Genomic DNA, 16985 nt, shown 5'->3' with positions numbered 1-16985 from the left:
AATTATTTGACTGAACAACAAATTGAGCATCAGCTTACAGTCCCATATACTTCCACTCCAGAACAGAATGGTGCGGCAGAAAGGAAAAAAATCACTCTCACTGAAATGCATGAATGTATGCTCCTTGAGGCAGAGCTACCTGAAGTATTGGGGAGAAGCAATCAACACTGCTACCTACCTGCAAAGCAGATGACCTACTAAAGGTGCAAGCAGCCCATCATTTGAACTGTGGTACAAGCACAAACCCAACCCAAATAATCTAAAAGTGTCCGGATCAAAGGCCTGCACTTACATCCCTAAAGAAAAGCAGACCGATATGGATCTTAGAGCAGAGGAAGGCGTTTTTGTCAGCTATGCACTGGGATGCAAACGATACAGAATCTTCAACCCAGAAATGGAAACAATAAAGATCTGCAATGTGGTCTACATTGATGAAAGGGAGAAATCAAGCAACACAAAGAAAGTAGATAACAGTGACTCTACACCAACGGAGAAAAATGAAGCACAGCAAATAGAAACAGTGCATCTGAGCACAATGGACAACACACACCACGCACCTGCAGAACCTAAAGAACCAGAAGGGGCTGCAGAACCAAGTGTCAGACGATCAACCAGATCAAACCAAGGAGTACCACCAAGAAGACTTCCTTATCTAGCAAATGCAGAAGACATACCTGAGCTTTCCATATGGGAAGACACAGCAATACTATATTGTTTTAACTGTTGTTAGCCACCCTGAGCCCATCAGGGGAGGGCAGGATACAAATATAATAAAATAAATAAATATGACAGCTTGAAAACTGATGGATGTACTTCATACGTAATTGTAAGGTTAGTGTTAGTTATTAATGTTACTATTATAAACAGTTTTCCTCTGGGGGAACATGGTGGAATGGAGTCCCAGAACCTCTTTGTGGAACAAATTTTTTAAAAAAAATTCTAAAAGTTCATGAGGGCTTCTCCTTCATTTGTGTGTTTCTCCTTTACTTTCCTCTTGAGAGTTCCAACACCTCTTTTTCCAGAAAAAAATCCTTCATTATTAATGTGATTGTTGTTTGATTGCTAGTGGGCAGTATATTTTGTCTCAAGATAGAGTGGCCAAACTGTGGCTCTTTCACACATATTATTTGGCTCTTGAAGCCTCTACTGCTCCATTGGCTGCCTTGGAAAAGGCATTTATCTCTTTAAATCACTTCTCCAAGCCAAGCCAGCTGGTGGCTTGGAGAATGCATTTAAAGCTAAAGTTGCTTTCTTTCCACCTTTCCTTCACCCATCTATTTGCCTGCCTTCCCTCCCTCCCTCCCTCCCTCTCTTGTGGCTCTCAAACATCTGTCATTCGTGTCTTACAGCTCTCAAACATCTGATGTTTATTCTATGTAGCTCTTATGTTAAGTAGGTTGGGTTACCCCGGCAAAGACTATTAGCACGACCCACTTTGCATTGCTTAGTGTGTGCATTATTAATACTAGTACCCGCAGTTTTTCTCCTGCTCTGCCTTTGCTCACAAGGTGCTGCTCTATCAATCAGGCCTGGTTTCGCCCTGTGGAAGGTGCGAAAAAAGGCTGGTTGCCCTGTGGGCTTCTCCGCCTCAGGGTTTGCTCAGGCACTTGCTGTCTTCCTTTTAAAACACCTGCTACAAAGACTAGCACATTATCAACATGTACACCAAACAAGTCTCTCTGTATAATGCTGCCAAAAGGAATGTAAGGAATCTATAGGTAATTTTGGAGATATCTTCAACATTCCAGTCAGGAAGCTCCCTAGAGGGTGAATATGAGGGAAGATGGAGGAGCAGGAGATTTTTTTTACTTGGGAAGCAGACTGTAAGAACCATAGCAGTTGGCACAGCAGGATGTTTTCTGATTTCACTGGCAAATTGGAGAGACAGCAATCAGTTGCTCCCTGGTCCCTCCTTCACCCCAGGGATAGATACTGGTATAGTTAAGCCTCCAACCATTAATCCTTCCCTTATTAAATTGGAGGTTGAAAAAAGAATGAAAAGAGGCACCTGCTCTCTCTCTCAAGTTGCATGGTGGGAACTCTGGCCCTGGAAGAGTGGATGGCCAAGACATGTATGGAAACACGAGGACAACACGAGCCCAAGGACTCTTTCTTCCCTCTCCTTTGTCAGACTACATAACAAGTCAGACTCTGGACTTCAAGTTTTCCTACCCAGTTTGGTTAGGTTGCCAGGTCTGTGTTGGAAAATACCTGGAGACTTTGGGGGTGAGTCCAGGAGAGGGTAGGATTTGGGGAGGGGAGGGAGGTCTCAGCATGGTACAATGCCATAGAGTCCACCCTTCAAAGCAGTTATTTTCTCCAGGGGAGCTGATCTCTGCCAGCTGGAGATCAGCTGCAAAAGTGGGAGATCTCCAGGCCCTACCTGGAGGCTGGCAACTCTAAGTTTGGTGCAGTGGTTAAGTGTGTGGACTCTAACCTGGGAGAACAAGGTTTGATTCCTCACTCCTCCACAGGCACCTGCTGAGTAACCTTGGGCCAGTCACAGTTCTCAAAACAGCTGTTCTCTCAAGAGCAGTTCCCTCAGATCTTTGTCATCCCCCACCTACCTCACAGGGTGTCTGTTGTGGGGAGGGGAAGGGAAAGGAAAGGAGATTGTAAGCTGCTCTAGGCCTCTGAGTGAAGGGTGGGATATAAATCCAGTCCCTTCTTCTACTCCTCTGGAGCAGCATTTGTGGGTCTCAGAATACTGGAGAGACTCAGATGGGCCCAACCACACGACACTGTTTCCACCTCTGCCTTCGGTTATGTCAAACCAAATGCATGCTGGGAGTTTCATGGACAGTGCTCCTATTGACTTATAAAAGGCAACTCTCAGGCACTTGGCAGGCCTCGATTAGTGCCCTCCTCACTGTGCCGCTGCAAGAAGTCACTTGGGTCGCTAGGCCCTCAGGACAATATAGGACACTCAGAGAGACCCCTGCAAAACAACTGATGTGCACCCTTCCACAGAGAATCACAGCCCTGCCCCTACCCCTCCCACTCACCCATAACTTCAAGCACTGGAGTTTTGTTGTAATGTCAGCTGATCTCCAGGTTGAGAACTCTAGTCTCTACACCCCTGCAAGCACTGGCAGGTGAAACTGAGCAGAGACAAGAGAACTCCAAATGCAATGATGGCACACATATTTTGTGCTACAGGCAATGACTGGGGGTGCTAATGTAACTAACTATCTTGTACTACTCACACAGCTTTTGCCTTAAGCAGGAATTAGAAGTTAAAATAGACAGTTTACTTCATATCATTTTTTCTGGTGTTCAATTATTGCACCTATAAATGTTCCCACCGAAAGGATGACAAGATTGTATCCGATAATAGCCATCTTACCTGGGCTCTCATATTCAGCAATTCCACATTTTCAATAAAGGGGTGATTAAATTAGCCCTCAATTCGTTAACAACAAGGAAACAGCTTCTCCCTGTCCCCACATCTCAACAGACCACCAGGAGGTTGACAGGTGGGATGGTTTCAAAGGTCAAGTCGGACAGTGAATGATCGTCCAAAGTCTATTGGATCTTCCCTGGCATGTGGCATACCTTCCCTGGCATGTGGCATACACAAAGAGAAGGTTACAGGCAAGCTGTCTAGGGTTGCCAACCTCCACTGGGGGCCTGAAGGTTTCCCAGAATTATAACCGATCTACAGACTACAGGAATCAGTCCCCCTGGAGAAAATGGCTGCTTTGGAGGGTGGATGCCGTGACATCACATCCCTGCCGAGGTCCTTTCCTTCCCCAGAAGAAAAAGACAAAATTGGATTTATACCCTGCCCTTCACTCAGAGTGGCTTCCAATCTCCTTCCCTTTCTCTCTCCATAACAGACACCCTGTGAGGCAGGTGGGGCTGAGAGAGCTCTGAGGGAACTGCTCTTGAGAGAACAGCTCTGAGAACTGTGACTGGCTCAAGGTCACCCAACAGCTGCATGTGGAGGAGTGGGGAATCAAACCTGGTTCTCCCAGGTTAGAGTCCACTGCTCTTAACCACTATACCAAACTGGCTCCCAGGACCGCCCCCCCCCCTCAAGTCTCCAGGTGTTTCCCAACCCAGAGCTGGCAACCGTTAAGTTGTCGCTTATGTGAAGTGTATTGTAACACAATGTCCCTGTAACCTGGGAGCTTCTGCATTTCAACAACTGGTGAAATGATGGAGAAGGGACTGGATAATGAGGACTGGATTTGAATGAACATGTATATGTCATAACTGATAGGGGACTGCAGGATCTAGAGAGGGCATAAGCCACGCTGGGGAGGAAGGACAGGGCCCTCAGCAAACTAAATGCATATTGGGATGCTGCAATTCTTCCTTGATTCCAACAGAAAACAAATGAAGGGAGCAACATCTGGAAGTTATGATGAACTCTTTTCATCTGGAAGTTATCATGAACAACTGGGAGGGGGGAGAGCAGTTTGAGATTGGTGCAGGAGACAAGCTTGCTGCATTGCGCCTCTAACTGTTAGCATGAGTTTCTTGGCGAAGCCTTTCTAAGTCTTGCTCCCATCCTCTCAATGAGTCCTCAAACTGTGACAACCTGAGCAGGGTCATGGCTTGACTAGCTGCACGCTCTCAAGCAAGGCTGTCGTTGCGAGGACAAACCAGAAGAAGGGGGAACCAAGTGGTAAGCTGCTCTGGTGCCCTCAGGGAGAAAAAGCGGCATATAAATATCGAAATAAAGTCCGCTGTGACAATGGATCAGCAGAGATCCTCAGAGCCTGTTTGGGGCAGCACTGTTTCAGGGGATGGGGACAGGTACTGCCAGCATGGAAAAGGTCCTTATCACCTCCTCCACAGCCAGCCACAGGCCTGCCTAGTCCCTCCAAGTGGCTATAGAGCGATAAAGTGGAAAGAGCATGCACAGATATAAGTACTGTTCAAATTATGATGCTGAAAGAACCTAATGCAAGACAGTTATAAGTGCCACGGAACATAAATAAATCACATCTCTCTGCGCAGCACAAATCAACGACTGGCTAGGCTATGTATGATTACTGAGAACATTTCTTTAATTCCACCCTTTCTCTGAGCAAATCCGGGCAACACACCTTGTTCTATTTATCTGCTTGTTTATGTAACTGATATCACACTTTTCTCTCCACTGGGGACCTAAACATTTTGCCCTCTCAACAACTCTGTGAAGTGAGCTGTGCATGCAGCTGGCCCTAAGGTCACCCAGCTCACTTCCATGGCAGCATTACCATTTGAACTGGAGACACGCAATCCTAGCCCGACACTAACCACTACACCAAGTGGGCTTCTCCTTCCTCCATTTCATCCTCATATCCACCCTGTGGCTGAGAGAGACCGGACTGACACAAGGCCAGATCCAAGAGAGGAGGAAGAGGAGGAGGAGTTGGATTTATACTCCACTCTTCTCTCAGAATCTCAGTGGCTTAAATTCCCTTCCTCTCCCCACTACAGACACCCTGTGAGGTAAGTGGGGCTGAGAGAGCTCTCAGAGAACTGCTCTTAAGAGAACAGCTCTGAGAGAACTGTGACTGGCCCAAGATCACCCAGCTGGCTACATGTGGAGGAAAAATGGGGAATCAAACCCGGTTCTCCAGATCAGAGTGTGTGCTCTTAACCACTACACCAAACTAGCTCCAACTTGAAGCTTTCATTGGCTTCACAGCTCTCCACGGATTCCACCCTTTCATATTGCTTTTATTTTATATTCTTTTGAATAAGCTGTATTTATTTATTTTATCAAATTAATGTCCCGCCCCCCCCCCAATGGGCACTTATGTTCTGTGGTACTTATAAAGCTGGCTCAGGTTAGCTTTGGACCCTATCTGTATGGTATCAGCCAAGGGGAAAAAACCAATCTCTTTGGAGGCTGCGAGAGATGCAGCCCTGGACACACCTGTTGCACAGTCCTATGTGTGCTGTCTGAAGCGAGCTTGGATGTGGCTCAGACAGATGACCAGAGCCTCTTGTTTAATTGAGTTGTGACATTACCACAATGGTCAGATTCTCTCCTGAGAGATCCCCTCCAAGACCAGTTTTGGGGGGAGGGCCTTGACCTCACCCGCTAGCCCAGATCTGAACTTATTAATTCAAGGACATGACCATGCCAAGCCTTACCTCGGCTACACGGCAGACCCATCCCTGACTGCAGTGTTGGCTGGCTGTCTTGGTTGAGTTACCTGAAGCCATTTACCTTGTGGGTAACTTTTGTGAGGACGTAGCTCTGTCCTTGCCTAGTTCCAGAAAGGTAGCCACGATCCATTGCTGCCACCCAAAACAACTAAGGAGCCAGCCTTTTGACACCTGAAAGACTCAAAGATTTATTATGGCTTTAGCTTTCAAGGGACCAGAGTCCATTTTGTCAGATGCCTGGTGGCATGTTAATGAACAGTGTAGGCCTGGGGATAAATGAGTACATTTTGGGACAGCAGGATCAGCAGCAAGTAACTAGGCTGAGCACCTGAAGCTGCCCTTTACCAAATCAGACCCTTGTTCTATCAAACTGTGTTCTCTGACTAAGGGCAACGGCTCTCTGGATTCTCAGGTAGAGGGCTTTCAAGTCACCTGATCCTGTCAGCTACAGATGCTAGGGATTGAACTTGGGACCTTCCGTATGCCAAACAGATGCTCTTCCCCTGATCCACAGCCCTCTCCACTTCTGAAGTTAGCTCCCCCAACAAAGAGGAAGAAAGTACTGTGTCAGAACCTGTTATCAGTATGCCGCTGCAAGAGTGTTATGCTGTAGTGATAAGAACCTTCTGGTGGCACCCGGCCCAAGAGAGATCCTGCTGTCCTTGACCAGGACAAGGGTCTTTTCTGCCCTGGCCCCTTCCTGGTTGAACTCACTGCCAAGAGAACATTCATGTCTGCTTACAGGATTTACTATCTTTCTGTAGGGCTTGCAAGGCAGAGATGTTCCGCCAGGCATTTGTTTGAGGATGGCAACAGCCTGGCACTCTCATACCCCCCACCATTCCTCCACATACCCTGATCCAGGGGGCTGGTGGTACTGAAATTCTTCCAGCATCTGGATATTATATGGTTCTAGTGTTAATGCTGTTTTAATTGTATTTATCTTTGATGTAAGCCACCCTGAGCTCTGCCACCAGGGAAGAGCGACCAATAAATCAAACTAAATTTATTTATTTACTAATTACATTAAACTTCTATCCCGCCCTCTCCACAAGCGGACTAAATAAAATCAATTCTTTGTGTGAGTCCCCATTGGGAAGAAAAACATAACAAAACCTTTTTTTTTAATCCCCATGGGCAGCAAAAAAAAAAAAGGTGAACAAATTCCTGACCCACAAAATAATTATGATATGATATGATATATTGTCATTGTTCTCAAAAAAGGAAAATGAGAGCAACGAAATGAGGTGCTCTTCCACAAACATACCAACACATCAACACTAAAGAAAAAGACATATACATAAACCATTTAAATACATCTAAAACAAATAACCATTCATGACCCTGCATTTAGCCTACATCTAAAACAACCATTCATAACCCTGCATTTAGCCTAACCACAGCACTTGGATAGAAGCTGCCCTTAAATCTATTTGTCCTTCCTGCAGGTATTGCAACAAATTAGAAAGTGCGACATTACTAAGCTTTGATTAACACATTCCAGGAGTCCAGTGAAACAGCTACATCAACGTTTCCCCAGTGGTTCTGAGATACCTATCCAACAACTCATGTTTCTGATGCTGTAATTTCTTCCTTTTTGCTGGGGGAGCTAACTTCAGAAGGGGAGGGGGGAAGGCATGTTCTGTAGTGTCACCCCATTTATTGAATTGTCCCCCAAGGGAAATTCACTTGACATAAACACTATGGTTTTCCCATGACCTCATACAGTGATAATGTCCTTCTCTCATGGCTTAAAGGTGGAATTGTTTACTTTGCACCTGAAACAGTTGTTGCTGCCTGGTGTGTCTGATTGTTATCTGCAGTTCTGGGGCTTTGCATTATTAAAGGCTTCATTTAAAGAGGGCTAGAACCTGGGGCTTTGCATTGTTAAAGGCTTCATTTAAAGAGGGCTGGAAATGTTCATATTTAAGACAAGTGTCTGCATGTCAGCAAGGGGGATAGCTATAGATATCTATAGGGGGATATAGAGCCAATCTGGTGTAGTGGTTAAGTGCGCAGACTCTAATATGGGAGAACTGGGTTTGATTCTCCACTCCTCCATTTGCAGCTGCAGGAGTGACCTTGAGTCAGCCACAGTTCTTGCAGAGATGTTCTGTCAAGAGCAGCTCTCTGAGAGCTCTCTCAGCCCCACCTACCTCACAGGGTGTCTGTTGTGGGGAGGGGAAAGGAAGGAGACTGTAAGCTGTTCTGAGACTCCAAGTCGGGATGGGCACAGAATGAGAAAATGGTGGCTCATTTCATTTTGTGGTTACCCAGTTTGGTTCATTTCCCTCCGAATTTCCTGAATGATTTGCGGTTCATTCAGTTCGGGACAGCATGGACTCTCCTCTACCTGTTCTCCAAGTCTGGTGCAAATTGGATTTTTTTTTTGGGGGGGGGGGCAAGCTACAGCCCCCCAAAGCAGATACCCCCAGTAAACTGCTCTCCTAGGAATATATCAAGTTGGAGAAAAAAAGGGAAGCCAACCTGCAGCTTCTGGTCCATCTCACTCCCAGGAAGCTTGGAGAAAGGAATTAGGAGTGGCAGCTCCACTCTCCTCAGCCCCCTACCTTCTGGTCAGTTCTGGCTCTCCAAGGTCATTACAGCAGAGCTATGGTGTCTAGTCAGTTTCAATGGAAACTGACCAGAAGCGCAGGGGGCTGGGGAATCATGCCAGACTGTCTGGAAAAATGAACCAAACAGCATGCCAAGAAAAAAGGCTGGTTCATTTTCATGTTTGGGTGCAGCGAGATCAGACAAACCAGTTCAGAATGAACCATGAATCTCATGATTCGTGGTTTGGTTCATGTACATTTCCAACTCTGAGTGAAGGGCAGGGTATAAATCCAATCTCTTTTCTTGAGTATGGGCAAAAGTCCAATGCACAAAATCCTTTCATTGGCAACAATAATAACGTTCAATTCCAATAGTAATATTCACAGACAAGTTCAAAGTGAACTTGCATGTGAATATTACTATTGGAATTGGACATTATTATTGTTGCCAACGAAAGGATTTTGTACATTGGCCCTTTATAATATACCTGTTCTGCTTTAAATTGTTTTAAGTTGTATTGTCATACTATTCTTAGTAATTATGGGTCACAGTAGCCTTGTTGGTCTGAGATTGTCCCAAATTTCAGTGACCTTTCTCCTATTGTTGCTTGTGAGGATGGGCAAAAGCCTGGTGCCTCCACCTAGTTGCACCTACTATGCCTTTAAGACACCCTCAATTGCAGCCTTAGAAGATGCTGCATCCTGCATTCAAGGAACACAGTGGCTCCATGTGGTATCTATGACCCATGACTCACTAATTGTCTTGTTCATGCTGCTTTCCAGGCAGATGTTAGAGCCAGTTCCATGACAGCAGTTTTGTGTTTACTGGCTCTTGCAGTTTCATCCCGAAAAGCTGGGTTCAGCAATGTTGCTGTCCACATGTTTGTTCACCCCCTCAAAGAACTGTAACAGATTAGTGAGGCAAGATCTTCCCTCACAGAACCCATGCTGAGTCTTCCTCAATAACTTGTGTTCATCAATGTGCCTACACATTAAGAGCCAGTTTGGTGTAGTGGTTAAGTGTGTGGACTCTTATCTGGGAGAACCGGGTTTGATTCCCCACTCTTCCACTTGCACCTGCTGGAATGGCCTTGGGTCAGCCATAGCCCTGGCAGAGGTTGTCCTTGAAAGGGCAGCTGCTGTAAGAGCTCTCTTAGCCCCACCCACCTCACAGGGTGTCTGTTGTGGGGGAGGAAGGTAAAGGAGATTGTGAGCCGCTCTGAGACTCTTCGGAGTGGAGGGCGGGATATAAATCCAATATCTTCTTCTTCTTCTTCTACACATTCTGTCCTTGATAATGGTTTCTACCAACTTTCCTGGTATTGAAGTCAGACTGACTGGCCTGTAATTTCCTAGATCTGCTTTGGAACCCTTTTTAAAGATGGGGGTAACATTTGCTACCTTCCAGTCCTCAGGAACGGAGGCAGATTTCAATGAAAGATTACATATTTTTGTCAGGAGATCCATAAGTTCAACTTCAAGATCTTTCAGAACTCTTGGAAGTATGCCATCCAGACCTGGTGACTTATTAGTTTTTAATTCGTCAATCAGTTGTAGGACCTCCTCTCTTGTCACCTCAATCTGACTCAGGTCTTTCAACACCCCTTCCAAAATTAGTGGTTCTGGAGCGGGCAAACACTTCTCATCTTCCACAGTGAAGACGGAGGCAAAAAATGTATTCAGCTTCTCAGCCATTTTCCTATCCTCCTTCAGTAATCCTTTTACCCCTTGGTCATCCAAGGGCCCCACTGCCTCCCTGGCTGGCTTCCTGCTTCTAATATATTTGAAGAAATTTTTATTGCTAGTCTTTATGTTTTTTGCAGTATGCTCCTCATAGTCCCTTTTTGCCTGCCCGATATGATTTGGATCAGGACTGTATCAACAGGGGCCTTAACCCACCCACACCATGCCTTTATCCTTTTTGCCTTTCAGAGTGACCCAAGATCAGTCCAGAGTGCATAACCTGGTTTTTGGCAGATGCAGTATTTTTTACAGCAACAGCAAATGGGAGAGAAATGTAAAAACCTTGCCAGGAAAGAAACAAATACGTGAAAAAAGAGTTGACTCCCTTAGCACACACCTAGTTCAAGACACTCCCTGAGAAAGGTTACCTTGAGGGTGGTTTTCAGCTTTCTTGTGGCTTGGCTTTTAACCCAAATTGCAGTCAGTTCAATATTAACTTTCTGTCCTTACCTTATCCATATCGACTGACTGACACTGTGGAACCATCTCCTCTTTCTCTAGAGTCACTGAAGGGCTGGCAGAGGTGCATGTCCTCACATCATTCTGGGAGACAAAAGGAAGTAAAGAAGAGTCAGTGTAAATTCTGGCTTAGTTGGGGACAATCGGCTCCCATTTTGTCACTGGATGGCAGACAGCCCATCTGCAGCAGGCCCAGCCACATATGACACAGCTGTTGGGACTACCATGGGTCCTAGAGTTGCCAGCCCTCCGGGTGGAGCCTGGAGCTCTCCCGCTTTTACAACTGATCTCCAGCTGGCAGAGATCAGCACCCCTGGAGAAAATGGCTGATTTGAAGGGTGCCATTGTACCCTGCTGAGGCCCCCTTCCCTCCTAAAATCCCACCTTTTCCCAGATCCACCCTCAAAGTCTCCAGGTATTTTCCAACACAGACCTGCAAACCTTAAGGTCTTACAATTCTGAATTTACAGAGTTCCCAATGCTTTTTTTTCTTTTAAAATTAATTTCTGGGTCTTTGGGAATATGATTTGGATCAGGATTGTAACAACAGGGGCCTTAACCCACCCACCTCATGCCTTTATCATGACCTGAAACAGCCCCGGGGGTCAGCTATTTGTTTCTCTGAGAAAACTTGTGTGTATTGATGGGCTACTTGCAAGTTTTCCCACTGGGACAAACAGGAGCTCTCCAGGGCCACTTCAGGTCAGAACAACAGTATGTAGGGCAGGGTACAGATTCATCCTGAAAAGTTGGGTTCAGCAACGTTGCTGCCTTTCCTGTAGGCATGCCCTGCCCACAAGGCATGCCTAAGCAACCTCTTCCTGGAATCCTGATTTGAATTGGGTTCCTAGTTACCTAAGAAGTAACTTTTAGGGGGAGGATACTGGGAGTTCCAACTGGATGAATACATACGAAACCATAAGCAAAATGATAAATCCATCCAAATAATTTAACAATTCCCAATTAAAAGTTCCAACAGTTACGTGATAGAAAACCATCGAAGACAAAAGAAGCTCTGACTGACGAACGCCCCAGGCATCTGCTCGTTTCAATACCTGTCCTCTTCAAAGTCAAACTGGCTTCCAAGATGATCACAAGCTGCTTTTAGTCTGGAACTTCATTACAAAATAAAGAACTCACTAATAACACACTAAGCTCCAAGTACTATCTACTATCTATCGACGGAGATTCTGTGATGTTACACTGAGTAGCTAATCTAATTCTTAAAGCACAGCAAAGCTTTTCTCCTTAAACAGCATTAGCAAAAGGTTCTCGACATGCTCCCATTTTTGGTATGCATACACCCAGTTGGACCATTTTTTAGCTGTAATTTTTGACACTGTCCACATTGTGAAATATAAGTCTACATTTGTTTAATGCTGCATAGGTTGTGAACAGGGGTTGTTTTGTAGAAAAATAGGTGGGGGAGCTCATTAGCATATGCCCCCCCAGCCAAAAGCAGCCTGATGCAAGAAAGGAGAGCCCCAGGTGAGCGAGGCCTGCTTAGGCTGGCTACAGGTCCAGCCAGCCCAAGCAGGCCTCACTCACCTGGGGCTTCCCTTGGCCCAACCCCCCACAGTCTAAAGGCCAGCAAGTCACCCAAAATCACATAAGAAGTGAAGAAAAGGTGACATAGGGCTTCTCCAGGGGTTAATGAGGGCTGCTGGGGGCATGGCAAAGCCCCTGGTGGCTGGCTGGTTGCCCGTTCTTCTGATCCAGGGATTGTTATGCAGCTGCACCTACTACTCAATGGACAAGGTAAGTGAGGAGGAAGAGGGGGAACCCTCACAAAGGTTCAGGAGCTGCACTCCTGTGTGCTCCTGCTGAATCTGAGGTTTGGTTGTGAATAAGTTCATGATGTGCAAACTATACAATTGTTAATGTTTTGGATATGAGTTTTTAACAGTACATTTGATTTATAGATATAATTTCTAACATCATTGCATATAATGGGTAGCCATTAATCATGATGTTTTTATTTCGTATACCAGAGGAAATAATAATAATTATAAATAATAATAATATTTAATTATATCCCGCCCTCCCCGCTGAAGCAGGTTCAGGGCGGCTTACATAACATAATATAAAATGCAAACATTACAATAATGCAATAACAGTACACTGGTTACATAGCAATAATATATTACAGTTCAATTATATGTATTATTACATTAAAACCATCTAATTAAAACCATCAAATTTAAAAACCAATGAATTAGTTTGGTGCTACAGTCTCGATGTTACTCATCTTACAATTTTACGCGACGACGGTACAATAGGTTCCACATTAAGAAAAAGCCAGTTGAAAGAGGGTAGTCTTGAAGGCCCTGCGGAATTGGGTAAGGCTCCACAAGGCCCACACCTCTTCTAGTAATTGGTTCCACCAGTGGAGAGTAGTGATCGAAAAGGCACTTTCTCTCATAACTTTCAGTTTGGCCTCCTTCGGCCTAGGGATTGTCAATAGATTTTGTGAACCATATCTCAGTACCCTCTGGGAAACATATGGGGAGAGACGGTCCTTAAGGTAGGCAGGTCCTCGGCCATATAGGGCTTTAAAGGTAATAACCAGCACCTTGTAACTAATCCGGTACACAATTGGCAACCAGTGCAGTTCCCGCAGCCTCAACTGTATGTGCTCCCACTTAGGGAGTCCCAATAACAGTCTGGCTGCCGTGTTCTGCACTAGTTGCAGTTTCTGGGCCAATGGCGCACCATCAAAAACTGGTAGGAGGATTTCCCTTCCCAGGCCGCCACAGCTCAGGCAAAGGACCTCTGTTTTCGCTGGATTCAACTTCAACCTACTCAGCCTGAGCCACCCTGCCATGGCTTGCAACGCTAGGTCCAGTTTTTCTGGCCAGGCTGGCCGTCCATCAGTAGATAGAGCTGGGTGTCATCAGCATACTGGTGACAACCCAGCCCATACCTCCGGGCAATCTGGGCAAGGGGGCGCATGTAGATGCTAAACAACATCGGGGAGAGGACCGCCCCCCGAGGCACCCCACAAATAAGGCAGGTGTGGAGTTGGAACAGTTGGTGCTAGAGTCCCATTACACATCTACTTGTGTTCCAGAAAGGGCTCTTTTATCCAGGCACGTGCATAAACTGAATGCATGAAGCTCTCTTACTGTGTCAAATCCAAGTCTATCAAGGTCAGTATTGCCTGCTTTGACCGGCAGCAGCTCTCCAGGGACTGATCTATATAGTTGAGGGTACCGAGGTTTGAACCTGAGATGTTGTGTGTCCAAAGCAAATGCTCTCCCACTAAGCCATCTGCATAGGTTTTGATTCACAAGCTTTAAAAGAAAGTAGCATCTGTTTGGCCATAAAGGTATCTGTGCAATAGCCGATTTGTACAAAAGTCTCAACTATTGCATTTACCCAAAAGGAAGACTCGGTATTTTTCCAGTAAAGATAGAGAGGGCATTAGGGTTGCCAAGTCCAATTAAAGAAAAATCTGGGGAATTTGGGGGTGGAGCCAGGAGACATTGGGGGTGGAGCCAGGAACAAGGATGTGACAAGCATAATTGAACTCCAAAGGAGTTCTGGCCATCACATTTAAAGGGACGGCACACCTTTTCAATGCTTTCCTTCCATAGGAAATAATGAAGGATAGGGGCACCATCTTTTGGGGCTCATAGAATTGGACCCCCTGGTCCAATCTTCTTGAAACTTGGGGGGTATTTTGGGGAGAGGCACTAGATGTTATACTAAAAAGTTGGTGCCTCTACCTCAAAAAATAGCCCCCCCAGAGCCCCCAATACCCACGGATCAATTCCCTATTATTCCCTATGGGAATCGTTCTCCATAGGGAATAATAGAGTGCCCAGTAGACATTTCCCTCCCCCCCACCACGCTTTCTAAAGGGGGGGAGGGCCTCCAAACCAGGGAATCCCCTACCCCCTCCCTCTCACACACACAAATACTTACCAGATTGGAGAACTCTACTTGCTGTGAAAACGAAAGAAAAAAGGGAGGGGCTGTTCTCCGAAGCTCTTCCTGCTCCTTGCCCAGCCTTAAAGGGGCCACACATTTTACAAACGGCTCAGGATCTCAACAATATGAAGCCTGCAGGTATGTTCTCCCCCCACCACCACCCCGCCCCCACCACCCCCGCTTCCCGATTTCTGGGGGGCGGGAGATTAGGCTGCGAACCCAGAAGTCCCCCGCCAGAGCGGGGGGGGGGGGGGGTTGGGAAGCCTAGAGGGCATTGTCTTATATTCACATGGTGGTGGAAAGTACCATGAAGTCACGGCTGATTTACGGCAATCTCACAGGGTTTTCAAGGCAAGAGATCTTCAGAGCTGGTTTGCCATTGCCTGACTCTACATCATGACCCGGGTATTTCTTGGAGGCCTCTCATCCAATTTCTAGCCAGTGCCAATGCTGCTTAGTTTCTGAGATCAGTTGAGACTGGGCTAGCCTGGGCTGTCCAGGTCAGGTTATATGCCGGTATGAGTTACAATTATGTACAGTAATAAAAAAGATATTTTGAACCACATTTTTACAGGACTCATATCACATTCCTTTTCAGGTCATGTTACATTCAAGGACATCTTCCTTTCATGCAAACTGGTACCTGCAATAAAGATCCCAGATTTCAGGTTACCTAATACGCAAACTGCAGTGCAGCACAGTTACCTTGGCCTGTAACAGGCCAACTCTCTATGGCTAAACCAGTATGTGATTTGCTTGGATATGTATGCCCCTGCAATTCATAAACCCAAGATTATACAGTGGGTGATGGGCTTGCTGTTAAAAACACTGCCTCTCTCTTTGTGCTCAAAGTATAGCTGTGCTACTAAAGACTCGAGTATGCCATTGATGGGAGTCCTAGCATTGGATAAAGCTGTGTTCCATTCAGCGAATCAGACCTCTTCTGGAATACTGGGCTTATTTCTAGGATGCAAAAGGTTCTCATGGAGGGCACCTGGTCTCCATGCAGCAGTGTGCTGCTGCATGTCTCTTCTGACAACAATTCCCTATTGAGCTACCCATTAACAAAGAACACGGTCAACAGCTCTGCCAGGTACGCTTCACTCTATTAATTTCACAGCACAATGGTCAATGGACTAGGACGAGAAGAACTTAAAATGTGCCGCCAAGGCCAGGTCAATATTTACAGATCTGCATTTTGTTCCACCTCCACTGGAGACCATGTCAGCTGTTGTCAGGAGCAGGGCCTTTTAGTTGGTGGCCTCCCCTTGGATTGAAACTCCCTATGCCTGAGAGGGAAGGTCTTTTCCTTCTTGATTTAGAAACAGGCAAAAACTATCCTTTCAAAGAAGTTCTGGGGAGAGTGAGGACCTAACCTGGTTTATGCTCTACCCCCCCCCCCCCCCACACACAAATATTTTATTTTATTCATTGTGCTGTTGCTGCTTTGGGCAGAAAAAGGTGGGGGTGCAGGGATTATTGTGTCAGATTAGGATTTGCAAGAATCCCCAGTCGGCTGTGGAGGCTTGCTTGGTGACCCTGGAGCAATCTCTGTCTTGTTGAGAGGTTAAAATGGAAGAGGGGAGGAAAAAGCTGCACCACAGTCATTACAGGAAGTGGTGAAAGAAATTGCTACAATGCAGCAACCAGGAAACTAAAACATCTGAACTGCCACATTACACACTCAATAGGGAGGGAAAGACAGTCACACATGTGCATTCACATTAACAGGAGATTGATGAGCACTTTTCATGCTTTGGAACAATGGAGCACATGTTTAACTATGCAACTGCCAGGGCTGCCAACTTCCAGGAGATTGCTGGAGATCTCCTGGAATTATAACCGGTCTCCAGGTTACAGAGGCCAGCGCCCTTGGATACAAGAAGGTATATAACTTGAAATACTCCATGAGAACTCTAACTAATACATATATTGAAAACAAAGTTTTAAACCACAGTATTTTTCACATATTAATTTAGAATTATTTTACAGTCCATTTTACAATATACAATGTTTTTTTCTTTGTTTGTAGGACTTCCTGAAGTCCAATGCAGGTGTGATTGCAATGCCCAAAATGGTGTGGCTAGGGTTGCCAATCCCCAGGTGGGGGCAGGGGATCCCCCGGTTTGAAGGCCCTCCCCCCGCTTCAGGGTCGTTGGAAAGCGGGGGGAGGGGAGGGAAATG

At 45.9% G+C, this 16985-nt stretch overlaps 3 protein-coding genes across 3 annotated transcripts in view; 1 reads left to right on the top strand and 2 right to left on the bottom strand.

Annotated features, from left to right (window-relative positions):
- CIAPIN1 (cytokine induced apoptosis inhibitor 1) overlaps positions 1 to 11087 on the top strand; it is a 68637-nt gene extending 57550 nt beyond the window's left edge. Inside the window, exon 9 of the mRNA XM_060254137.1 lies at positions 11076 to 11087. The gene's annotated coding sequence lies outside the window, so the exon portion shown is untranslated. The remainder of the gene's footprint in view (positions 1 to 11075) is intronic.
- Positions 1 to 16985, bottom strand: part of LOC132582285 (fatty acid 2-hydroxylase-like) — a 95934-nt gene that overhangs the window by 40387 nt on the left and 38562 nt on the right. Inside the window, exon 2 of the mRNA XM_060253823.1 lies at positions 10860 to 10952. Coding sequence (XP_060109806.1) covers positions 10860 to 10952 — 93 coding nt within the window. The remainder of the gene's footprint in view (positions 1 to 10859; positions 10953 to 16985) is intronic.
- WDR59 (WD repeat domain 59) overlaps positions 6833 to 16985 on the bottom strand; it is a 257231-nt gene continuing 247078 nt past the window's right edge. The window contains exon 27 of the transcript XR_009556193.1: positions 6833 to 6845. The gene's annotated coding sequence lies outside the window, so the exon portion shown is untranslated. The remainder of the gene's footprint in view (positions 6846 to 16985) is intronic.

The sequence above is a fragment of the Heteronotia binoei genome, chromosome 14 (genome assembly GCF_032191835.1).
Source record: "Heteronotia binoei isolate CCM8104 ecotype False Entrance Well chromosome 14, APGP_CSIRO_Hbin_v1, whole genome shotgun sequence".
Taxonomy (NCBI): Eukaryota; Metazoa; Chordata; class Lepidosauria; order Squamata; family Gekkonidae; genus Heteronotia; species Heteronotia binoei.
Note: the sequence above shows the minus strand (reverse complement) of the source record. Positions and strands in the feature narration are given on the sequence as shown.